The sequence below is a fragment of the Zeugodacus cucurbitae genome, chromosome 3 (genome assembly GCF_028554725.1).
Source record: "Zeugodacus cucurbitae isolate PBARC_wt_2022May chromosome 3, idZeuCucr1.2, whole genome shotgun sequence".
Taxonomy (NCBI): Eukaryota; Metazoa; Arthropoda; class Insecta; order Diptera; family Tephritidae; genus Zeugodacus; species Zeugodacus cucurbitae.
This window is the reverse complement of record NC_071668.1, coordinates 40,062,633-40,088,757: the sequence shown is the minus strand read 5'-3', so window position 1 is coordinate 40,088,757 and position 26,125 is coordinate 40,062,633. Positions and strand designations below refer to the sequence as shown.

Genomic DNA, 26,125 nt, shown 5'->3' with positions numbered 1-26,125 from the left:
GAATTTTTTAATAACAATATCCTGATTTAATAAATATTACAGTACTTTTCGTGTAATTGACCCTATGGTTAATTGATTTCCCCGTTTAATTGAACGGTGTTATCGGGTAAAAAATATAGCATATGAAAGCACATGTTAATTTTCTCGGATAATTCGGCTCAGTTAATTGATTGTCCTGCTTAATTGGTTCATAATATATGTAATCAAAAATCATTTTCCTTACATTCCTTACCCGGTTAATTTCACCAAATAATATTGTTGAAAAAACTAATATTTTAATCAACACTGTATAATTTTTATACTCTCGCAACTAAAGTTGGTAAAGAGAGTATTATAGTTTTGTTCACATAACGGTTGTTTTTTAACACCTAAAACTAAAAGAGTTAGATATAGAGTCATATATACCAAAGTGATCAGAGTGACGAGTAGATTTGAAATCCGGATGTCTGTCCGTCCGTCCGTCTGTCCGTCTGTGCAAGCTGTAACTTGAGTAAAAATTGAGATATCTCGACGAAACTTGGCACAAATATTCCTTGGTACCATAAGAAGATCAAGTTCGAAAATGGGCAGAATCGGACTATTGCTACGTCCACAAAATGGCGAAAACCAAAAACACATAAGTGTCATAACTAAGCCATAAATGAAGATATAAAAGTAAAATTTGGAATATTGGATGTAATTTTTTTGGGGAAGTGGGCGTGGCCCCGCCCACAAATCGGTTATTTGTATTTAACTCGAAAACTAATGAAGCTATATAAACCAAACTTTCTGCAGTCGGTTCTCTTACACCCCACCACACACCATGAAAAAAGTTGAAATCGGATAATAACCACGCCCACCTCCCATACAAAGGTTAGGTTGAAAATTACTAAAAGTGGGTTAACTAACTAACGAAAAACGTCAGAAACACTAAATTTTGCAGAAGAAATAGCAGAAGGGAGCTGTACTCATATTTTTTTACAAAATGGAAAATGGGCGTGGCATCGCCCACTTATGGGTCAAAAACCATATCTCAGGAACTACTCGACCGATTCGAATGAAATTCGGTATATCATATTTTCTTGACACCCTGATAACACGGACAAATGGGCGAAATCGGTTCACAACCACTACTACTTTCCTTATAACTCAATTTTGAAATCCATCTTATTCCTTCACTTTATAATGTAAACATAAGGAACCAATGAAGATAACGGAATAAAACTTTACACAATTAGTGTATATCATCTCTGGCTTCACTTGTGAAAAAATTGTCGAAAACGGACCATAACTTTTCAAGGCCCCAGATATCGAACATATTGAACTCAGCGCCTAAGGATAAATTTTAACCGAAAATATGGGTAAATCTCTCAGATATCTCAATTTAATTCAGAGGAAATTGTTTTCTTCTAATAGTGTGTCTCTGTTCCAAAAATTATTAAAATCGGGTCATAACATTTCCATATACCTCATTGTAGGTTTTTCAAAAGTATCTTCTCCTAGCTCCCATATACCTAATTATAGGTTTTTCAAAAATAAGGTGAGCTTTATTCCGTATATATGTTTTGGTTAAATTTCTTCAATAAATTGCGAGAGTATAAAATGTTCGGTTGCACCCGAACTTAGCCTTTCCTTAATTGTTTAATAATAAATTTGAATAATAAATATATATATGTACATAAATATATTCATAGATACCTATATTAGTTCATAAAATTGGTATTGCATTTTTTCCTATACTGGTAAAATACAGTGGAACTTCTCTTATGGAACGAAATTAGTATGAAATTTGATTTATAAACGCTACTGCCAATTCAAAAGTTCGAGTTATGGAGATCTTCGAGTTATAGAAATTCATGTTATGGAAGTTCCACTGTATATTCAAATATTTGTATTCAATCATGTATTTCATTCAGCATATTAAAGATACATATTTAAACAGTATTTTGTGAAATTTATATATACAAATTCAGAAAGCTTAGCCGTAGGTACCTCATCTACCATAAAGTGCCCAAAAAAGGTTCTTGCCGTGGACATCATAACGCGAAAAATTCATCCAAATCAACAAACCAAAAATATTTATTTTTAATGAACGAAGGAAAAAAGAAAAGATTACAAATTTAATTTTGGATAGATTTTGAACTAAAAAACGAACTTTTGTGGTAAAATTTTCGCAATATACTGATAGTTGTAAAAAATATATGTGGAAATTCTTCAACAAAACCGCTTCCTAACTGTTTAAACGTCCACTAAACGCTACATTCGCTCCAACCGATTCTTTCACATCCACCTTTATATAAAACTATTATTTAAAATATAAAATTAACTAAAACATATAAAGTCTAATATTATAAATTGTATCAGCGGAATATTCGTGTTTCATATATATAAATATATATATGTATATAGAGTTTCAATTAAGCGCACTGTTAAAAAATAAATATTATTGTATTTGATAAAATTATTAAGGAAAAACAATTGTTAATCTACTATGCAAAGACAAAATATCCTAAAGCCCCTATCTAATGAGTGGGTGGGTGGGTGCTGAAAAAGCGGTTATTTACGCAAAAATTAGTATATACTAGTAGCAGTTAGCAGCCGTGAGATGTAGAAACAGCTGCTCTATATATATGTGACATTGTGCATTTAGTTGAATAGTATTCGTCTCACTATTCAGACGTCATATCTAGTTAATAGAAGTGAAATAAAAAATATGTAATAATAAAATTTAGTGAAGATTTTAATAATGAATTCAAAATGAAAGTATTTGTTTACAATTGATTGATTAAAAATAAATAATATAATTAATCTTTTCTGGAAGAGCCAACTTCTGAAAGAGCAAGAATCTGCAGCATATCGACATCTAGAAGATTCATTTATTGATTGATGATACACAAATGGCTATTATACAGAGTATATTATAGCATAATATTATTTAATAAGTTAGTGGAATTAATTTTCTATCATAAATTATTTACAGTTGCATTGAGTTCGAGTGAGTCAACTGACAGTGATTCCGAAGTTAATTATTTATTGCATTGCCAAAGTTATTAAACCAACAAGTGCTTTTATTGAGTGGTTACGCCACCCTGAACGCAGGAGAATTGGATGGTTTTTTAGCAATTTTTTTTTACAAAAATATTTGAGGTAGGACTTCTTTACATTTATTTGTAATTTAATACATATTTTAAGCATTATAATCAATTTTCCGGAGCACTCCACGATTGACATTTAAATTTTTGTCTGAAACAAGAAAAATAATATTTTCCTTAAAAGGTGGAAAGAAAACATATGTAAATAATTTCGTATAAATTACGGTATATATATATTTTATTATTAAATATATTTTATTATTAAAACGTATATGTATATATATATATAGACATATATATTATATTGCCTATTATGAAAGGGCGACACGCAATTGTGTACGAAACTATTTGGAAAAGATAGTTGCAACATACATAGAGCAGGAATTTCGTTGCCATTTTAGAATATCGAGATGCCTCTACAAAAAATTGTGTAACGGGTTTGCAGAAAGTCGATGGTATAAAGATTTACGTGAAGACAAGCGTGCTTCTGAAAAAATACACCTGGGATTTTTTTGTCGTTTGCTGGTCATGAGGCATGGTTGATAGCAAAGAAAAATATACCTACTAATAAATAGTGAATAAACAAAATCAAAAAAAAATGCCTAGTAATAAATAATGAATAATCAGAAATACAACACTGTGTTGATGTCGTTGTCAAAAAAGTTCACAGATGTCTATCTGATGATTTCTGCTAGTTTTCCGTTTCTTTACATTCGCTAGAGAATATCTTGTCATTTTTATATTCCAATCTTCCAAAAAGCTAGCAGCTACTAGCAGTACGTATACAAAGCTATTGTATCTTTATACTCTCGCAACATGTTGCACAGAGTATTATAGTTTTGTTCACATAACGTTTTTTTGTATCACCCAGAAATAAAAGAGTTAGACATGGGTTGTATACGTATATATAAATGATCAGGATGACGAGTGAAGTTGAAATCCGGATGTCTGTCCGTCTGTACGTGCAAGCGATAACTTGAGGACTAACTAAGCCATAAATAAAGATATGAAAGTTCAAAAATGAGAGAAATCGGATAATAACCACGCACACCGAGGTGTCGCCCACTTATGGGTCAAAAACCATATCTCAGGAACTACTCGACCGATTTCAATGAAATTCGGTATATCTTCGCATATAACTCATTTTTTTTCCATCTGATTCGTTCACTTCATAATATATACATTAGGAACCAATGAAGATAGGAGAATAAAACTTTACACAAATACCGTATATCATCAGTGGCTTTACTTGTGGAAAAATTGTCGAAATCGGACTATAACTTTTCAAGGCACCGGATATCGAACATAAAAAACTCAGTGAATTATTTTTCTTATAAAGTTTGCCTCTGTATCAAATGGTACATCGGGCCATAACTTTTCCTAGATCCCATACTCCTAATTATAGGTTTTTCAAAAATACGATGGACTTTATAAATCTTTTAATATGCGATATATCTTAGCAAAATTAAGTGAGTGTTGTATATTTCATCTTGTTTGTGAAAATGAGTACAATCGGTTCAGGAATTCCCTCAGCCCTCATATACTTTATATAAGGATTTTCGTTATTCTATTGGACTTTATGCCGAATGTATGGGTCGAATTGTGTTATCTTTATAAAATTAAATCAATAAACTGTGGCCATATGCTCCTTGTAGGAGTAACAGGAACTATATATATATAAATTGCGAGAGTATAAAATATTCGGTTGCACTCGAACTTAGCCTTTCCTTAATTGTTTTTCTTAGTTCTTTCCACGTACTGTATGCTGTAAGAGAGAAAGAAACAACCAAGTTTCCGCTTGAACATGCCTACTTATGAAATTATGGAAAATTAAAATCGTGTTTTTTCTAAAATTATACAGAGCTATAATAAAACGAAAAATATGAAATATAATATAAAAAAATGTATTGATCTTGAATAGAGTTAGTGTTGTTGTGATTTAGTTTTCTATGATGAAATGGAGTCCATGTTTTTTATGTTGCTGCTATATATTGTTACTAGCAGATCCGGCCACACGTTTTTGTGGCTACGGTATACATTAAATTAAGTTGGTCCAATCTTGGCTTCGGCGACGATATTGATTACTGGAGGTTGATTTATGTTACGCAGCTGATTACAACTCACACTAAATTTAATTGCAAAATAAATGGTGATAGTACAGGCAATTTTATATAGTTTGGGATAATTGACTACGTCATCCTGGTTTGTAGCTGTGTCAACTCAGCTCCTGGAACGAAATTCTAAATTGTCGCATTAAGATCATCGATATATTTTTTTACCACCAATATAGGTCATTCAATCAGTCATTTATGGTTATCATATTGAGGTTTCATGTCTGGAAAACTTCTCTTTCGAGTAAATGAAGTGACAGAAATCTGTTGGAAATGCTATTAATCCATCGAGGTGTCAACTGCCAACTACTTCTACAATCGCAATTTGATATTGTTGGAAAAACACTCATATGTTAGTTGTTAATTGGCGATTCTTTATGTGTCGTCTCAAATTAAATGATTTTAGGCATGCGATTAGCCCGTCAGTAACAGTTGATCCAGGAATGATTGGAAGAGTCTGGCGTAAATCACCCGCTAACAGAATCCTGGCTCCACCAAAAACGTTAATCGACAATCAAGATCTTTTAAAGTCCTGTGCAGTACCTCCAGCGACTTTTTGAATATTTGGAAAATCTTCGTTATAGCGCTATTTTTGGCGATTTTGCAGACTGGTGTTTCGTTCATTTGCAATTCAGGAGTAATTTCAAGGCCGAATGTGCCCTTTGTTTGCCTACTAACAGGTGCCAAGTTGCCCCTATTCCTATATACTATATATGATGATTTTCTATTGGACTTTATGCCGAATATATAGGTCAAATTGTGTGTTATTTTAATAAAATTACATCAATAAATTGCGAGAGTATAAAATGTTCGGTTGGACCCGAACTTAGCCTTTTGTATTTGTTACAAATTGTTTTGGACTAGCGACACAACCTTATACAATTGAACAATAACAAAAATATTTTAACAAAGCAACAATGACAACCTTCAAAATATTATTTTTTTGTTTTCTCTTTTTATATTTTTCTTGTCAACTCGAATAAAATTCTCTTATTATTATCTTCCTCGCAATTTTTCCCGTACCTCCGTGCCCGAGTGACGCCTACAACTCTACAACGCATAGTTAGACGCCGAGCGGCTTTTCAAAATTTTTAACCCGTGATATCTTTTGAATGGAATGTCAGAATCTAATAATTCAAAAAGTTATATAAAGGTTTTGAAGCGATATTAAATAATAAATCATTTATTTCGATAAGGATTAATACTAAGGTACAAATAAAGAGCCTTTTCAAGTAGTGGTATTTTAATTAATTTTTTTTTATAGAAAATCGCTTATTGTGACAAAACTATAATAGGGTTAATTCGTAAACGCAGTAACTTGGTTGCACTGCATATTTGCAGGGGAAACGCGTTCGTCAAAAAAAAAAACAAAAACATCATTCCTGTGGGGGAGAATTCTTGAAATAATTAAAGAAAATACAAACCATGGCTAGCCTTAGAGATATGCTTCAAAAGTTTTTAGACAGATAAGATGATAGTATTTAGTCTTAAATATGAATATGGCTGTACCATATGTATGGCTGCCTTTTCTTTTTTAAATAACTTTTTAGTAAAAGATTTCTTCTCTTCACTTGTTTAATCCTTTTTTTATTGTAATTCAATAAAATATTCTCACTCTGAGTTTCCTGGTTATCAATAATTACGTTAATTAAAAATTCCATTTCTCTGGCGTTCGTAAATGCGAAAAAATTCATCGCAGCACAATCGCAATGGCAAGGCAGTAGAATCAGCTGATTGTGCAGTAGCAACCACAGCCGGCAAGAATACAGCAGGGTTGCACAAAATTACTGCGTTTACGAACTAACCCATAGTTAGAGATATGATGTCGCGACGTTTTTTGTAGATAATGATAAGTTCTACAAAATTGTAGTACATCACTTTGTTATATCTTCAATCGTTTTCGCAGCATTCGCGTTAAAGAAAGTTTTTTGGTATTTTTTTTACATTATCGGAGTTTTGGTAAGTTTTTTTAAACTAAATATAGCCTATGTCACTCAGGAATAGTATAGCTTTCTAACGGTGAAAGAATTTTTCAAATCGGTTCAGTAGTTTCGGAGCCCATTCGAGACAAACAAAAACAAACCTTTCCTCTTTATAATATTATAGTATAGATAAGTAAATGTTTGGTAAAATATTGAAATTATTTATAATACATATCATATATTCTTGATATTATAAATAATTTCTTTATCAATGTATGAATATTGAATAATATAGGAATATAAGAATATTCATAAAAATAATAATAAATTTATGTAATTTTAAATTATTGTAAAAAACATGTGTAAATATATACATAAGTGTTTTCACATAAAAATAGCTAAATTAATTTATAATTTATTTTGAATAAATATAATTATATAATGTAGTGATTTGAAATGTCTGAAATGCTAAATACTGATTGCTATGAATAAGAAATGATGACATATACACCGAGTTTCAGCGACTTGTGTCAATTCAACCATAAAAGGCCTGCGACACGTTCAATATGTATCGGAATATTTAGATCTCAAGCCTGTAAGTGTTTGATTGGCATTGAAACCGTTCAGCAGGTTATTGCCGAATCGATGATAGCGCGCCACTCCTCTCTTTCCCAGGCAGTTCGGAGCTAGTTGGAGATCCTAAATATAGCCATGTCGCTACCTGATCCTTCCAACAGAGTGGAGGCCTTCCTCTTCCTCGGCTACCTAGCCGGCGTAGCCGCTGTCTTTTTATTCCCTGAACTATGTCAATATCGTCGATTAACAGCTCATCGTCCAGGAGCTTTTGGTGTTGCTCAGCGTCAACTTACACATCCGTATTAGTTTTGCGGGGATACCCAATTCAGACATCGGGGCATAAAAGCAGCATCTTTTCGTTCTGACGAAAGCAGCTTTAAAATTGACAAAAAGGTGGTGTGTTGGTGTTGTACTTTCACTGCCATTCAGCAGGTTGGCGAAGTTTTCTTTTTTTTTATCAGTTCTTCGCCGCCGTATTTGAATAGTCCTGCCGGTAATATATCGGCCCCCGCTGCTTTGTTGTTCTTCAAGCGGGTAATTGCTATTCGAATTTCTTCACGGTCGGGCAATGGAACACCTGCTCCATCGTCGTCGATTGGGGAATCGGGTTCGCCATCTCCTGGTGTTGTACTCTCACTGCCATTCAGCAGGTCGGAGAAGTGTTCCCTCCCTAATCCCAGTATGCTCTGGGCATAGGTAACTAGATAACCACCTTGGTCTCTCTCATGAGAATGCTCCGGTCTTGAAACATTCTTTAAATCGCTTAAATTTTTCTTAAACTTTTCGAGCATTACCCCTGTCGGCCAGCTTCTCAGGCACTCCATACTCACGAATTTCGACATTTTTCATTTTTTGCAGCGATACGCAGTGAATTTGAGGTGCAGTTCCACAGTTCGCTTATACCGAGATGCTGATGAGTGTTCTCAGAAAGCAGAAGTGCAAGTCGTGTAGAGAATTTCTGGGCCGTCTGTTGCGACTACAGCTTTCTGACATCGAACCTTCCTTGTGTTTTTGAGTCAGAGGCGGGTGCGTATCTGCTGCTACCAGACTATGGTCCGAGTCTATACCTGGTCCTCGGAGAGTACGCACACACTGGAGGCATGTCTTCCGTCTATCACAACATGATCGATTTGGTTACGCGTAGGACACAGCCATGTTTCTTGATGAATTTCACTGTGCTGGAATCTGGTACACCAGACGACCATATTTCGGGCCTGATCGAAGTCGATCAGCCTCAGGCCGTTTGGCAATGTTTCGTCATGGAGGCTGAATTTTTCCACTGTTGTGCCGATTTTGACATCGTGGCGGGGGCAGAGCTCGTGTATGCGTTCTAGGCGCTCATAGAAAGTATCTTTGGTCACATCGTCCTTCTTTTTCGTTTGGGCGTGGGCGCAAATAAGCGATATCTTGAAGAACCTCGCTTTTATGCGGATTGTGGATAGACGTTCATCCACCGGGGAGAATGCCACAACCCGGCGACGGAGTCCTCTTCCACCACAAATCCAACACCAAATTTGCGCTCCTTTATACGGCCGCTGTAATAGATGTCACAAGGACCCACCTTCTTCCCTACGCACAACCGCAGAAGCGGGTTCGCCTGCTCACTTTAGCTCACCTCCAAACGGATGTTTGTTGGGTACCAAGAGAGCACTTGATCTAAAACAGGAAGTCGTGAGCTGCTTGAACCATGTGGAGAAGAATCGTTTCTTGCCACCCCCAAGTGAATGACAATCAAAAAGTTTCCTAATTTACATGAATTTACACACATGATGCCATCCACCTGTATTCCGATATTTATTGAACATTTAGCACGCAAAATTGATGGATTGCGATCCATATCAGCAAATATTTAAATATTTTGAAATCCAGATTATGGAACGTGGAACGCGTGATTTACAAGTCCAAATCGGTGAAAGGTGCCAAAATTTAAATATTTCTAAAAACTTTTATAATTTCTTTAATTTTATTATTCATATAATTATTGTTCACAGTAGAGTTTTTGCCAGAGCTATCCCTACAAGATGAGTAGAGTTAGTTATCTTATGGAATATTGGTTACCGGTAAAGAAAGCTTGTATTATTATTTTGGTCTCTTTTGTTCTAGCAGCAGGAAAAAAGTTACCATTTCTCCTCTTTTACGGCATGTCGGTGTGATTATCTTGCTCGCTCTCTCTCATTGATTTTATTGCCAATGCGGCATATGTCTTTCTGCTCTAATTTTTCTTTGTTTTGAAAGGCATATGTCACTCTGTGGTTAGCAGAGCCCCCTGTAGTAGTTTTTTTTTGTAACCAGCCATCTATCAGTGGAGACTGTTCTATTTATTATTTTCAGGGTAACCCTTTAATCAAAGGTATTGGTCATTTGTTGGGTCACCGTTTCGTTACTTAAATTTGGTTCATTGGTCTCCATTGGTCTTCATTCTATAGGTCACCTACTTTTCCGTTGAAATTGTTTTATTTTTATTTTTATTTATTTATTATAATTGAATGACGTATTTACATTTATAAATTAGTATTGTATAATATTTAAAATTTTTAATAATCATTATAGATTAATTTTTAAATATTAGCATTTCAGTACAAAGTGAACTTTTTACAAACGTTTTTGCAGATATTTATACATTGATTTTTTTAAAAAACTTTTTTGCAGCTATTTATACATTGAATTTTTATACATTTATATTTATACATTGACAAAATTTAAATATATTTTAAATATAAAGTTAATATTAATTATTAAATTTTTACTTTTTACATATTTCATATATAAATTTAGTATTAATTATTACATTTTTATTTTTTTGTAGTTGTTGCTATACAATTCATATAAAATTCCATTAGTATTACGAATGTTATTAGTATTCGAACATTCATTTGTATAATTTAATAATATTTTACATCTAAATTATGAATTAGCAAATGAATAAATTAATACTAAACGCGAACGATTTCCTTATAACTATCCTGTAAAGATCCAACGAAACTAATGAACCAATTTTGTTTGATGTCAATCCTATCCCATACGTACATCATAAAAAGGTTCAGCTCGTCGGAAAGAGGTTGTGCAACTGTGTGTTTTGCGATCTAAATGTCGGATGGGATTTGTTGTTGTCTTGTTTATCATGCATGAAAAATATTAGAAATAGAAATTGTTATTAACGATTAGAAAATATGAATATATTTGTATTCGTAGTACAAACCTAAGAAAAGTTGGAGCTATTGTAATTCTCCATTTGTACAAAGTATTTGTGTTAATGGTCTGAGTAGGCAATTGAAAAGTAAAGTCCTCTCTCGATGAGCAAAAACTAAACTCTATAAGTCCCTCATCATTCCCGTCCTACTTTATGGTGCAGAAGCGGGGACTGTGACAACATCCGATGAGACGGCACTAGGAGTTTACGAGAGAAAGGTTTTGCGGATCTATGGTAAACATTGGCAACGGCGAATACCGCATAAGATGAAATTATGAGCTGTATGTGTTGTTCGACGACATAGGCATAGTCCAGCGAATAAAAAGACAGCGGCTACGCGGGCTTGGTTATGTTGTTCGAATGGACGAAAGTGCCTCAGCTCTGAAAGTTTTCAATGCTGTACCCGCCGTTGGAAGCCGAGGAGGAGGGAGACCTCAACTCCGATGGAAGGACCAGGTGAAGAAGGACCTGTCTCCAATTGACGCCTAACGCCTTTGTGTCTTCAATATCTTAAATGGATAATGAAAATATAAGTAATGCTAAAAAACAAACATATATATATATATTTTCCATTGTTTCTGCGTTGTTGTTATACTACATATATTGCACCAGTGCTAAATCCAAAAACCTGAAATTATTTAAAATTACTAATTTGTATTATGTATTAAAAATATATGAAACATACCTCCACCAATTCCACCGTCACCTCCTTGCTCTTCCTTTACTGTGCACACGTATAACTGGAATGAAATTATTTGAATTATAAAAACTAATAACAAAAACAACACAAATAACTGCATTTATAAATTCTAAAAATATCCAAAAACACTTAACAAAATAAAAGAAATATTTAAAACGCACTTACATCCATTCACTTAAAATTTTATTTTCAAATGAACAGCGGCCATGGCGGCGATTTTGAACGGTTCATTGTATCTCTCTCTTGCACATACAAAAATTAGGGTTAATGAATTTTGCTACTCTAACTACCAAGATTGCCACTTAACTACAAAATGTTAGTAATGTGTATGTATTGGTAAAAGCATGTGTAGTGGTGTATGAGTTAGCTCCGTCTTGTAGGGATGCAACTCATCTGCCAAAGGTTTTTTTTGGTAACGTCCAAATATTGGATGCATATAATGAATTATTGTGGGTGGAAGAACAATAGCCAAATACGATTTTCTTTGGTTTTCTTCCGACATTTCATAAAAAAATTTACGAAAAAATAAACGTTTACATTTTTAAAGTATTTTTTCTTGTAAAAACACAACTAGCATCGCATACACTATACATACCACTACACATGCAAATTTTTTCAGCTTTTACCAATACATACACATTGCTAACATTTTGTAGCTAAGTGGCAATCTCGGTAGTTAGAGTAGCAAAATTCATTAACCCTAATATTTCTATGTGTAAGAGAGAGATACAATGAACCGTTCAAAAATCGTCGCCATGGCCGCTATTCATTTGAAAATAAAATTTAAGTGAATGGATGTAAGTGCGTTTTAAATATTTCTTTTATTTTTATTGGATATTTATCCATCTTATAAATGCATTATTTGTGTTACTTTAGTTATTTGTTTTTATAATTAAAATTTCATTTCATTGTAGTTATACGTGTGTGCACAGCAAGGAGGTGACGGTGAAATTGGTGGAGGTATGTTTCATATCTTTTTAATACATAATACAAATTAGTAACTTTAAAAAATTTCAGGTTTATGGATTTAGAATTGGTGTAATATATAACAACAACAACGAAAACAATGGAAAATAACATGGTAACTATAAATGCGTATATGTGCATGTTGAGTTAGTGCGTATTAAAATGTACATACATATGTATGTATGTACAAGAATGCATCTGTTGCATTATTTTTATTTTTTGTTTAGTTATTACAAGCATTATTGTTTAGTTATTACAAGCATTAAGCTGTTTATATATATACGTTTGTTTTTTAGCATTACTTATATTTTCATTATCCATTTCAGATATTGAAAACACAAATCTTCTTCTGCTTACGCGGTTATAACCGAGTCGACAACAGCGTGCCACGCATCTCTACTTTTGTTATTAGGCGTCAATTGGTAATACCAAGTGAAGACAGGTCCTTCTCCACCTGGTCGTTCCATCGGAGTGCAGGTCTCCCTCTTCCTCGGCTTCCACCAGCGGGTACCGCATCGAAAACTTTCAGAGCTGAGGCACTTTCGTCCATTCGAACAACATGACCAAAAATAAAAATAAAACAATTTAAATTTTTCATTTTCATACGGAAAAGTAGGTGACCTATAGAATGAAGACCAATGGAGACCTATGAACCAAATTTAAGTAACGAAACAGTGACCCAACAAATGACCAATACCTGTGATGAAAATGATAAATCGAACAGTCTCCACTGATAGATGGCTGATTAAAAAAAAACTACTACAGGGGGCTCTGCTAACCACAGAGTAACATATGCCTTTCCAAAACAAAGAAAAATTAGAGCAAAAAGACATATGCCGCATTGGCACCAAAATCAATGAGAAAGAGCGAGCAAGATAATCACACCGACATGCCGTAAAAGAGGAGAAATGGTAACTTTTTTCCTGCTGCTAGAACAAAAGAGACCAAAAAAATACTACAAGCTTTCTATACCGGTAACCAATATTTCATAAGATAAGTAACTCTGCTCGTCTTGCAGGGAATCCATCAATATTCAATACAGATCGCGATCCAAATATCACGATAAAGATTGAATGTGTAGCAGGTGCCATAGAGACTTTAATTGAAATGTTTGATCTATCACCGCCCTGCAAGACATATATTATATATACTTCTTGCAAATTCGGTGAATGATCTTAGTTCAATCACTGATGAAAGACCCAAAACTGCGAACGAAAACTCCACGTTCCGTTAGTTCTACTAAAACCAGAAATGAGAATTTAATAACAAAATAATTAGTTAAATTACATATTTATTGAATATACATATATATAACGTATTGAATAAATGAACAATTTTTGCAATCGGACAAAGGCTGAAGGAAGAGTGACAAATATCAAATATCCCGTGCGGCCTGCAATTGTAAACTGCGCATATTATGTGAGGACTCTTTTGGTTTCCTTAGGAGTTTTTGTAAGGTCTGTTCTTTCCTTAATTTCACTAGTACTAGATTCACCCAATTTTTGGAAGGAGCGTTTCTGTAAAATATAAAGTAAAATTTTAATTTTTACAACATAAAAGTTAGTAATAATTACCTTATGTTTCAGGAATTTAAATCTAGCACGGGCAACGTTCTAGTCTTAACATCCATGCTCTTACTGTAGTATTTCCATTTCGGTGAATCCATGTCCTTGTAAAGCGATACAACAACGTTATGATTCCTCAATATAAAGTGAAAATGAATCAAAAAAGTCCTCCTAATTAAACATACAAGAAGTATTTAAAATTCTATGATCACAAACATTCACTTAAATATACCCTTTAATTTCTGTGTTTTAGCTGCTAATGGCACGGCCAACTAAGGTGCCGGTAAGTCCAAAAATATTGCAACTGCTATGATAAACGGTTACAAAAGCACCTAAACCATGTCATTCCAATTCTGCCCGTGCTTTTGTTAACCAAAAGGTTTAATTGTGCGTAAAACAGAGATATTAAACCTAATATCTGGTGTGTAAGTGATTTGTGGTCGATGTAGCAGCGCTTGCATTCATAGTTCTGGTTTTGCTTGCAGCACATATTCCATTGCTTCGAAAGTTCTACGCTGCTTCCATAAGTGACACCAATTAGGTTGCGTACCTTTAACGCGCCGTATGAGGTTTGAAATATCTGTATGAAAAATTAATTAGAATTTAAGGCAAGACAATATTATTATATTCAACAATTATTTACGTATTCAATAGTTTCGCCTTTGATGTTGACCATTGTTGGCGTAGCTTCTATTGCGTGCTTCGACTTTACAGTGCGATGGAGTATCACCCTCTTCATTTCCATATTTCAGGTCGCTCTCCACCTGGTCCCTCCAACGGAGTGAAGGCCTTCCCCTTCCTCGCCTTCTTCCGGCGGGTACTGCATCGAACACTTTCAGGGCTGGAGTGTTTTCGTCCATTCGTACAACATGACCTAGCCACCGTAGCCGCTGTCTGTTTATTCGCTGAACTATGTCAATGTCGTCGTATAACTCGTACAGCTCATCGTTCCATCGTCTGCGGTATTCGCCGTTGCCAATGTTCTGAGGACCATAAATCTTGCGCAAAATTTTCCTCTCGAAAACTCCTAGTGTCGTCTCATCTGATGTTGACATCGTCCAAGCTTCTGCACCGTAAAGCAGGACGGGAATGATAAGCGACTTGTAGTGCTTGATTTTGGTTCGTCGAGAGAGGACTTTACTGTTCAATTGCCTACTCAGTCCAAAGTAGCACCTGTAGGCAAGAGTTATTCTGCGCTGGATTTCGAGGCTGACATTGTTCGTGTTGTTGATGCTGGTTCCCAGGTATACGAAATTATCTACGACCTCGAAGTTATGACTGTCAACAGTGACGTGGGAGCCAAGACGAGAATGCGCAGACTGTTTGCTTGATGACAGGAGATATTTCGTGTTGTCCTCATTCACCTCCAGACCCATTCGCTTCGCCTCCTAATCCATGCGGGAAAAAGCAGAACAAACGGCGCGGTTGTTTCTTCCGATGATATCAATATCATCGGCGTACGCCAGGAGCTGTACACTCTTGTAGAAGATTGTACCTTCTCTGTTTAGCTCTGCAGCTCTTATAATTTTTTCCAGCATCAGGTTAAAGAAGTCGCACGATAGTGAGTCACCTTGTCTGAAACCTCGTTTGGTATCGAACGGCTCGGAGAGGTCCTTCCCAATCATGATGGAGCTTTTGGTGTTTCTCAACGTCAATTTACACAGCCGTATTAGTTTTGCGGAGATATCAAATTCAGACATCGCGGCGTAAAGGCAGCTCCTTTTCGTGCTGTCGAAAGCAGCTTTAAAATCGACAAAAAGGTAGTGTGTGTCGATCCTCTTTTCACGGGTCTTCTCTAAGATTTGGCGCATGGTGAATATCTGGTCCATTGTTGATTTTCCAGGTCTAAAGCCACACTGATAAGGTCCAATCAGTTTGTTGACGGTGGGCTTTAGTCTTTCACACAGTACGCTCGATAGAACATTGTATGCGATATTTAGGAGGCTGATCCACGGTAATTGGCGCAGATTGTGGGATCTCCCTTCTTATGGATTGGGCAGAGCTAATGAGATTCCAATCGTCAGGCATGCTTTCTTCCGACCATATTCTGCAAAGAAGCTGATGCAAGCACCTTATCAGTTCTTCGCCGCCGTATTTGAATAGTTCTGCCGGTAATCTATCGGCCCCCGCTGCTTTGTTGTTCTTCAAGCGGGTAATTGCTATTCGAATTTCTTCATGGTCGGGTAATGGAACATCTGTTCCATCGTCATCGATTGGGGGATCGGGTTCGCCATCTCCTGGTGTTGTACTCGCACTGCCATTCAGCAGGTCGGAGAAGTGTTCCCTCCATAATCCCAGTATGCCCTGGACATCGGGTACAAGATTACCACCTTGATCTCTACATGAGAATGCTCCGGTCTTGAAACATTCTTTAAATCGCTTAATTTTTTCTTAAACTTTTCGAGCATTACCCCTGTCGCCAGCTTCTCAGGCACTCCATACTCACGAATTTCGACATTTTTCATTTTTTGCAGCGATACGCAGTGAGTTTGAGGTGCAGTTCCACAGTTCGCTTATACCGAGATGCTGATGAGTGTTCTCAGAAAGCAGAAGTGCAAGTCGTGTAGAGAATTTCTGGGCCGTCTGTTGCGATTACAGCTTTTTGACATCGAACCTTCCTTGTGTTTTTGAGTCAGAGGCGGGTGCGTATCTGCTGCTACCAGATAATGGTCCGAGTCTATATCTGGTCCTCGGAGAGTACGCACACACTGGAGGCATGTCTTCCGTCTATCACAACATGATCGATTTGGTTACGCTTGTTTCGAACAGGACACAGCCATGTTTCTTGATGAATTTTACTGTGCTGGAATCTGGTACACCAGACGACCATATTTCGGGCCTGATCGAAGTCGATCAGCCTCAGGCCGTTTGGCAATGTTTCGTCATGGAGGCTGAATTTTTCGACTGTTGTGCCGATTTTGACATCGTGGCGGGGGCAGAGCTCGTATATGCGTTCTAGACGCTCATAGAAAGTATCTTTGGTCACATCGTCCTTCTTTTTCGTTTGGGCGTGGGCGCAAATAAGCGATATCTTGAAGAACCTCGCTTTTATGCGGATTGTGGATAGACGTTCATCCACCGGGGAGAATGCCACAACCCGGCGACGGAGTCCTCTTCCACCACAAATCCAACACCAAATTTGCGCTCCTTTATACGGCCGCTGTAATAGATGTCACAAGGACCCACCTTCTTTCGTCCTTGTCCCGTCCACCGCACTTCTTGGAGGGCGGTGATGTCAACCTTTAGTCGTATGAGGACATCAACCAGCTGGGCAGAGGCACCTTCCCAATTAAGGGTCGGGACATTCCAAGTGCATGCCCTTAAATCATTATCCTTAAAACGTTTGCAGGGGTCGTCATCAAAAGGGGGGTGTCTCATTCGAGGCTTTCGTCGATTTTTCATTGGCACTTCGTTTTTATGTGGTGGGTCCCAAGCACTACGCACAACCGCATAAGCGGGCTTCGCCTTCTCACTTTAGCTCGCCTTCAAACGGATGTCTGTTGGCTACCCAGGGGATACTTGGTCTAAAACCGGAAGTCGTGAGCTGCTTGAACCATGTGGGGAAGAATCGTTTCTGGTCACTCCCAAGCGAATGACAATCAAAAACTTTCCTCACTTGCGTGAACTTCTACACATGATCCCATCCTCCAGGTGTTTATTATTAAATTTACTTTATACAAGCATTATCTAGTGTCATATACATATGTATATTGTATTAAATAGTTAAACAATTTGTGCCATCGTACGAAGGCTGGAGGAAGAGTGACAAATGTCAAATTTCCCGTGTGGCCTGGAAGTGCCAACGGCGCATATGAGGTGTGGACTTTTTGGTTTCTTTAGGAGTTTTTGTAGGATCTGTTTTTTCATTAATTTCACTAGTACTAGATGCATCCAATTTCTGGTCAAATGGTTTAATTGCATATGAAACATGAACCATTGAACCTAATATCTATTGTGTAAATGATTTGTGTTGGGCGTAGCAGCGTTTGCGTCCATAATACAGGATTTGTTTGCAGCACATAGTCCAATCACTTCGATAGTTCTACCATAAGGGACACTAATTAAGTTACGTACCTTTAACGCGCCGTATGAGGTTTATCTGTACGGAGAATTAATTAGAAAGGTAAGATAATAGGCGTGTTTTATTTTTCCACCACAAGCTAAAAGCTAAATCATGGACAAATAAAACGCACTTATCTTATTTCATATCTTCGCTTCAAAATGAATTGTGTTGGCAATGCGGGCCCGAACTCTCAGCTGATGCGTAATTTATTTGAAAAAGAACGGTTCCTTTTAAGGAATCTACAATCATTATTAGATCCGGGATGGTCAAAATAAATATAAGTTTTATTTCCAATTTTGCACACCGAATAGAATTAATAATTCTGGTTTGTTTACATTTTTATGTCTCAAAATGGGGTTTCACGTTGTTGCCAACTACTTTTTTTGGAAAAAACCTAACTATTGTGAATGAGTATATTGGCTGAGTCTTTCATGCAAAATAAGCTAATAGCTTAATTTGCTGGTCAAATAAAATACGCCTATTATTATTATATCCAACAATTATTTACTTATTCCATGATTTCGCAATTTGTATTGACTATTGTTGGTGTAGTTCCTATCGCATTTACAGTGAGATATAGTTTTAATGTATACCCTCTTCAATTTCAATTTGACTTCACAAGCCAACATAATTATGTTGGCTAAAACTTTCATACAAAATAAGCTAATAGCTTAATTTGCTGGTCAAATAAAACACGCCTTATATTTATCTATTCAACAATTATTAACTTATTATATGGTTTCGCCACGTAAAAATGATAACTGGGAAGTGTACAAGAACACCGTATAAAAAAGCCGTCCAAAAAAATCGTGTAAAAGCGAGATCAACTTGTTCAAACACACGAGAACTTTGGTTGTTTCTTTCTCTCATTCAGGGTGCTGTACGAGATGAGAGTTGAGTTTAATGTTTATGCACATTTTACCCTTTAGAGCCCTTTCACACAGGCAATTCCTGTTGCGGCAGTTCTTAGTTTTATAGGAGAGGAGGCGACGAGGAGAGGAGATTCGCGCCGAGTCTGCTGTGTTCGGGCAACACGCTTTGTGTTCTTATTCGTAACAGTTCGCTGATACGTAACAGTGTTGCATTTGCGTACATTTTAAAGTTAATGTATACAATATATTTGAAAATTTGAATTCAATCATTTAATTTTGTATGTAATTTGCAAATACATATATAAATATGCATATTATAATTAAAATATGTTAGAAAATTGAGAATAACGATAAAAATTAGTTAATGAAATATATTTTTTTGTTTGGAAACGATGCATACAAGAACTTGAGAAAATTATATGAAAGAGAATGAGAGAAAGACACGAACAGAGTTGTCGAACAAGAATTGCTCGTGTGAACCCAATGGGCGACTGCAAAAGAGAATCGCCCGAGGATTAACAACAGGAGTTGCCTGTGTGAAAGTGGACTTATTGAATATGTGTATATGTATGTAGTGGTGTTATTGAAATTTCTTTGAATGTGTTGGAGTTTCAGTACCCATGACTTGCTGTGTGACTTGTAGGGTTGTTTTGCTGGGTAAAAGAATAATAATTTTAGCTATATATGCTTAGGCACGGAACGTGACGAATGCAACAAATACTTACAATCTCCCAATTTTTACAAAATACAAGTACAAGTGTTTCAGAACATATTTTGAAAAAAGAAATACATATTGTTCAAAGCGATTTACCCTGTGTGAATATGTATAAGTTGAATGGAAGACGTCGATAAAAGCCACCAAAATTTGCTGATTAGAAGACAGTCTATCGATACTGCTATCGAAAATACTTACATTTGCCGAAGTGATAATTATTATAATTAAACATGTTGAGACAGGCATTACCATGGATTTGGAAAACTACGTTGGTACGTGTTTTTGTATATATACAAATATGTTTCAATGGAACACTCAGAAATACGTGAATCTGATTTTATGAGATGTAATACATATCACGCTTTAGATTTATCTGGCAATGAGCTACTACATAAACAGTTATTTAAAATAGAAATGAGGGTTGTCAAAAGTTTGCTTTTTAGTTTTATCTATGATGTATTAATGTTAAATACCACATTATCCTATGGTTTGTTAATATAGCCAATTTTTAAGCGCTTTCCGTGTTGAATTGGTTAGAGGAGGTTCGCCAGACATATATGAATGTGTGCATGTACATATGTATGCATATGTATAGCCGCAGGAGACAAATAGTTTTCAATTCACTGTGAGCATTTCATTTATGTTATGCACTTTTCACGCGTTTACAATTCAGTACATTGTATAGTCGCCTACAAGCTACTGTACACAGTACATACAGTAGAAAACCTTATTCGTGGGGAATTCTCGGTGGTAAGATAGCCGCCATCTTGGAAAAACGCAGTGCTGTATATATTGAGTACTTCATTTTAGTAAAACTTTAGTCATAAAATAGCAAATATTATGTATATAGCTGTCTTATATAAAGCGAAATTATTTATTTATACTATATTTCAATTATAGAAGATTTTAACATCAATGTGTGCCATATTGTTGCAAAAAAAATATTAAATGTTGATGAGATATTTCATAAGAGGTGAGAATAAAATACAGCTCTCATACAAGTACTTCTCTGTGGTACATTATTTTTGGCCATATTTGTTTAAACTTAACTGGCACAAAATTAGCAAAAAATCCATTTTTGCTAGTTTTTAATATAAGTTTTTTATGAAATTTATAAAAAGCTCAAGAGCTTTTACTAAGTTTGACGAATCCTACACTTTTTATTTTGTAAAAGTATAGGCGTCTTCAGAGATCTTTTTGCATTTTAAAATATTCATTATACATATAACCATATAAATATGAAAATGAATTTCTCTGAAGGAAATCGTTTTCAATTATATCAATTTCCATACAATGTCTAATAGATTGCTGACTATTTATGGAAGACATTGCCAATGCTTGAAAAGTTTGCCAAGAACTATCTTGAACCAGACAAACATACTCTTTCAAGGTTATTTAGTGAAAATTATTCAAATTGTTTAATGGTAATATTAAATCTTTTAAAATTTGAAAGCGCCAAATACAGTGTCACCAACCCAGGGATGTATTTATTTTAATACAATATTTAAAAATTAGTTGAATCGCGTTATACACTTGTACATAAAATATAACTAACTTATCAATAAATAACACTTAATACCACATAAAATTTAATAAATATCCGAAATAATTTAAAATAATTCCAATAATAATAAAAAAATTTATTTTATTTAATAATTATTTCTTCTTCTTCTTGACTGGCGTAGACACCGCTTACGCGGTTATAGCCGAGTCCAAAACAGCGCGCCACGGATCCCGCCTTCTGGCAGTTTGGCGCCAATTCGTTATTCCAAGCAAAGCCAGGTCCCTCTCCACCTGGTCCTTCCATCGGAGTGGAGGTCTCCCTCTTCCTCTGCTTCCACCAGCGGGTGCTGCATCGAATACTTTCAGAGCTGGAGCACTTTCATCCATTCGAACAACATGACCTAGCCAGCGTAGCCGCTGTTTTTTTATTCGCTGGACTATGTCTATGTCGTCGAATAACACATACAGCTCATCGTTCCATCGTCTGCGGTATTCGCCGTTGCCAATTCTTAAGGGACCATAAATCTTCCGCAAAACCTTTCTCTCGAAAACTCCTAGTGCCGTCTCATCGGATGTTGACATCGTCCACGCTTCTGCACCGTAAAGTAGGACGGGAATGATGAGAGACTTGTAGAGTTTGGTTTTTGTTCGTCGAGAGAGGACTTTACTTTTCAATTGCCTACTTAGTCCATAGTAGCACCTGTTGGCAAGAGTGATTCTGCGTTGGATTTCCAGGCTGACATTGTTGTTGCTGTTAATGCTGGTTCCCAGGTAGACGAAATTATCTACAACTTCAAAGTTATGACTGTCAACAGTGACGTGGGAGCCAAGACGCGAATGCGCTGACTGTTTGTTTGACGACAGGAGATATTTCGTGTTGTCCTCGTTCACCACCAGACCCATACGCTTCGCTTCCTTATCCAGTCTGGAGAAAGCAGAACTAACGGCGCGAGTGTTGTTTCCGATGATATCGATATCATCGGCGTACGCCAGTAGCTGTACACTCTTATAGAAGATTGTACCTTCTCTATTTAGCTCTGCAGCTCAGGTTAAAGAAATCACACGAGAGTAAGTCGCCTTGTCTGAAACCTCGTCTGGTATCGAACGGCTCGGAGAGGTCCTTCCCGATCCTGACGGAGCTTTTGGTGTTGCTCAACGTCAGCTTACACAGCCGTATTAGTTTTGCGGGGATACCAAATTCAGACATCGCGGCATAAAGGCAGCTGCTTTTCGTGCTGTCGAAAGCAGCTTTAAAGTCGACAAAGAGATGGTGTGTGTCGATCCTATTTTCACGGGTCTTCTCCAAAATTTGGCGCATGGTGAATATCTGGTCTGTTGTTGATTTTCCAGGTCTAAAGCCACACTGATAAGGTCCAATCAGTTTGTTGACGGTGGGCTTTAGTCTTTCACACAATACGCTCGACAGAACCTTATACGCGATGTTGAGGAGGCTTATCCCACGGTAATTGGCGCAAATTGTAGGGTCTCCCTTTTTGTGTATTGGGCAGAGTACACTGAGATTCCAATCGTCAGGCATGCTTTCTTCCGACCATAATCTGCAAAGAAGCTGATGCAAGCACCTTATCAGCTCCGTATTTGAATAGCTCGGCCGGTAATCCACCGGTCCCCGCCGCCTTATTGTTCTTCAAGCGGGTAATTGCTATTCGAATTTCTTCACGGTCGGGCAATGGAACACCTGCTCCATCGTCGTCGATTGGGGAATCGGGTTCGCCATCTCCTGATGTTGTACTTTCACTGCCAATCAGCAGGCTAGAGAAGTGCTCCCTCCACAAACTCAGTATACTCTGGTCATCAATAACTAGATCACCTCTGGGGGTCCTACAGGAGTGTGCTCCGGTCTTGAAACCTTCAGTTAGTCGCCGGATCTTTTCGTAAAATTAGCATTACCCCTGTCGGCCAGCTTGTCAAGCTCTTCATACTCACGCATTTCGCCCTCTTTCTTTTTTTGTCTGCAGATGCGTCTCGCTTCCCTCTTCAGCTCTCGGTATCTTTCCCATCCCGCTCGTGTTGGGGTCGATCGCAACATTGCGAGGTAGGCAGTCTGTTTTCTCTCCACTGCGAGACGACAATCCTCATCATAATTATTTAAGTACTGTTTATCGGACTTCAAAAGTTTTGTGAATATTAAATGCTAGCACAACACCCTAATTACCACAATTGTAGCAAAAAAAGCGTAGCACACAACCCAAGTACGCCTCGGTGGTGTGTTAAAAGATGAAAATTAATGTAAACAAAAAAAGGTTTTCTACTGTATATACTGAGCTACTGTAGACTGAAAAATACATTAAGAAAGGATACTGGCGAATATGACAGGCTACTGATCGCCAGACGCCATTTTTTAGTACACAAATATTATTTGTCAAAAACAGGCTACGTGATCAAGACCAGTTTCTTCATTATAGACTGTAGTTTTGAGTAAAGTAATAAATATACTTTAATTGTATTCGGATTACAACTGATAATTCTGTTTCATTGCTTATTATTTATTATTTTAAATAGTAATTTGCTTTTACACTTATGTTATATTTTATATACTTTTGGCATATTTTCTGTTGGATTAATGTGAAATTCCACAGTCATTCGCTTGGAATTTCTGATAGCTACCTTCAGCAAGGAATCGTATCGCTGCGCAAATCTTCAGATATGGAGGGACAGCAGTTGATCAATTTAAAATGCAGCCAACAAGTACGAAAATGCTTTGGTTAACCGAAATATCTTTTAAATCTATTTAAAAATATTCAAAATATAATATGGTGAACATAACAAAAAACATTTTAATTTTTTGTTCACTTTTTTGTAATGTTAACTGCATAAATTGTCAATCACATGTGAACAATGCTGCCAAGTCCTTTTAAAATAATTGACCAAAAATTAAACTTGGGGCTGTTATCTGCGTATTCTAGGATACTGAGCCGGACAGCCTATCGTAATATGTAGCCAGTAGCTTTAAACAATTGGGATGTTAATCGACAAAAAATCATGCACAGGCTTCCCTCTGTATTCCACTTCATTTCTCGATATTATATTGTTTATTTAGTGCTGTTCACCAAACCAGAGCTCCGTATGTAAGAGTGGGTAATGTATAAATTCACATGACTATATTTCTTTTAACACTGGATTTACCGACTGAAACCCGTCATTTTGACGGATGTGTTAAAAGGCGGTTTTGTTCTAAATTATTTAGAAAAAACTTTAAATTTATAACTAAAATTTTACCGGATTACTGTATATAAACTCCACCTTGGCTGTATGCTAATAATTAAAATTAATTTTTAAGAATTAAATCGCAAACCCGTCAAATCGACGGTTTCCGTAAATCTAGTGTTAAGGCCCCAGTTCTGTTTCGAACATGCCGGTGCATCATAGTTTACGACGGTCGTCCGATTGTGATGTGGCTAGCAACGTTTCTTTGTCTTTTCCCTACTGGCTAGCGACTTGAGAATTTTCGTCGTCCAGTTGGTAAATAGGATCGCCGTGGATTTAGCAAGAGAGGGTATCAGGTTCAGCGCAGAGACGAAGTGAGAAAGGTTGAGGTTATAGTCGTTCACTTTTGAACACATGTCATCCATTCCAGTGCCCGCGTTATTATAATGTAACCATCAGCGTATAAGGTGACTTAAATGCCTTCTGGTGGTTGTGGGGTGATGACATCTCACTGTGTAACCCTCTGTTTAATTTTTCTAAATTCCACCTCGAAATGATACGTCTGTTATATATCTTCTAGTAGCATTGTTAAATGGGTCGTGCCAAAAGCATTTAAAAGGTCCAGCGCTACTAGTTTCTCTTACAGGATGGTTTCTGATTGAGACTATGAACTATCTGAGCTTTTATGACGCTAAGTGTTAAGGTCCAGACCCAATGCTGGCTGGCTTTACTTGCTTTCGTTGACTTTGCTTTCAAAATAATCTCACAATCACTGTTGCCACACACTTAATTATTTGTACTTCAGAAAGTGAAACAAAACATGTTAATAGTTTTATATTAAATATTATATTATTATAAACTCTTTGTACATTTCTACATACATTTATCAAATATTTTAAATATAATATGTGATAAATTTTTGTGCCAATGTAGCAACACAAACCTTACTGAAATTGGTACATTTCGCCCAAACTGGTAACCCTAGTTACAATATCAAATTTCAAAAGCTTGAAGCAAAGCTCCATTTCATCTCTTTTCATATGCTCTAGTATAGTTCTATTCAGTTTTGACAGTTCTCACAGCAAAGCAAGCAAAGCTAGCCAGCATTGGGTCTGCTATATACCGGTGCGCTGAAATAAACATTCAGCGTAAGTATTATAACGAGAGAATTGCCATCATGAGCGATAGCCAGGCGGCACTAATAGCGCTTTCCTCATACGAAACGAAGTCCCGCCTGGTTAGAGAGTGCATGGATAGACTAAATTATCTATCATCGTGCAACAAAGTTCACTTCATCTGGGTGCCGGGACATAAGGGGATAGAAGGTAACGAAACTGCAGGCGAGCTAACTCCTACAGCTGCTGCAACTATACCGAATGGACCAGAACCCTTTCTGGCAGTGGGCCCCCACACTATCCGGGATATGTTCCGGGCAGAGGAAAAAAGGGTTAGGGAGGAGCATTGGCGCCATTCAGCTGGTTTGCGTCAATCAAAAGGCCTATTGGGAGGTTATAACACCAAAAGATTCAAGTGCTTAATAAACCTCCCAAGGTGCAAACTAAGGGTATTGGTGGGTATATACACGGGCCACTGTAAGCCCAGGACACAGCTTAATAATCTGGGCTTGGTCTCATCGCGGACCTGTCGCTTCTGTGACATTGAGGACGAAACTCCCCTGCACTTACTGCTGGATTGTGCAGCGCTTC

At 36.6% G+C, this 26,125-nt stretch overlaps 1 protein-coding gene and 3 long non-coding RNA genes across 5 annotated transcripts in view; 2 read left to right on the top strand and 2 right to left on the bottom strand.

Annotated features, from left to right (window-relative positions):
* The first annotated feature begins 2,757 nt into the window (after positions 1 to 2,757).
* Positions 2,758 to 13,094, top strand: LOC105219706 (uncharacterized). The gene is made up of 3 exons (XR_008470581.1): positions 2,758 to 2,892; positions 2,960 to 3,126; positions 12,863 to 13,094. It is a non-coding gene; the product is annotated as an uncharacterized LOC105219706 (long non-coding RNA).
* On the bottom strand, positions 2,759 to 10,103 carry LOC128920514 (uncharacterized). Its single transcript, XR_008470580.1, has 3 exons — positions 9,447 to 10,103; positions 2,958 to 3,222; positions 2,759 to 2,880 (listed from the first exon to the last, which is right to left on the bottom strand). It is a non-coding gene; the product is annotated as an uncharacterized LOC128920514 (long non-coding RNA).
* A 710-nt stretch (positions 13,095 to 13,804) lies between the features above and the next one.
* LOC105219705 (uncharacterized) lies at positions 13,805 to 20,359 on the bottom strand. Its single transcript, XR_008470578.1, has 5 exons — positions 20,225 to 20,359; positions 14,745 to 18,200; positions 14,334 to 14,681; positions 14,111 to 14,272; positions 13,805 to 14,053 (listed from the first exon to the last, which is right to left on the bottom strand). It is a non-coding gene; the product is annotated as an uncharacterized LOC105219705 (long non-coding RNA).
* The window catches only part of LOC128920512 (ATP-dependent Clp protease proteolytic subunit), a 35,646-nt gene continuing 29,200 nt past the window's right edge, over positions 19,680 to 26,125 (top strand). Inside the window, exon 1 of one of the 2 annotated variants that reach the window (XM_054227902.1) lies at positions 19,680 to 20,023. In XM_054227902.1, coding sequence (XP_054083877.1) covers positions 19,982 to 20,023 — 42 coding nt within the window. In that variant the 5' untranslated portion in view covers positions 19,680 to 19,981. Of the gene's footprint in view, positions 20,024 to 20,368; positions 20,502 to 26,125 lie in introns of those variants that run through there. The other variant, XM_054227901.1, reaches the window with a different exon arrangement.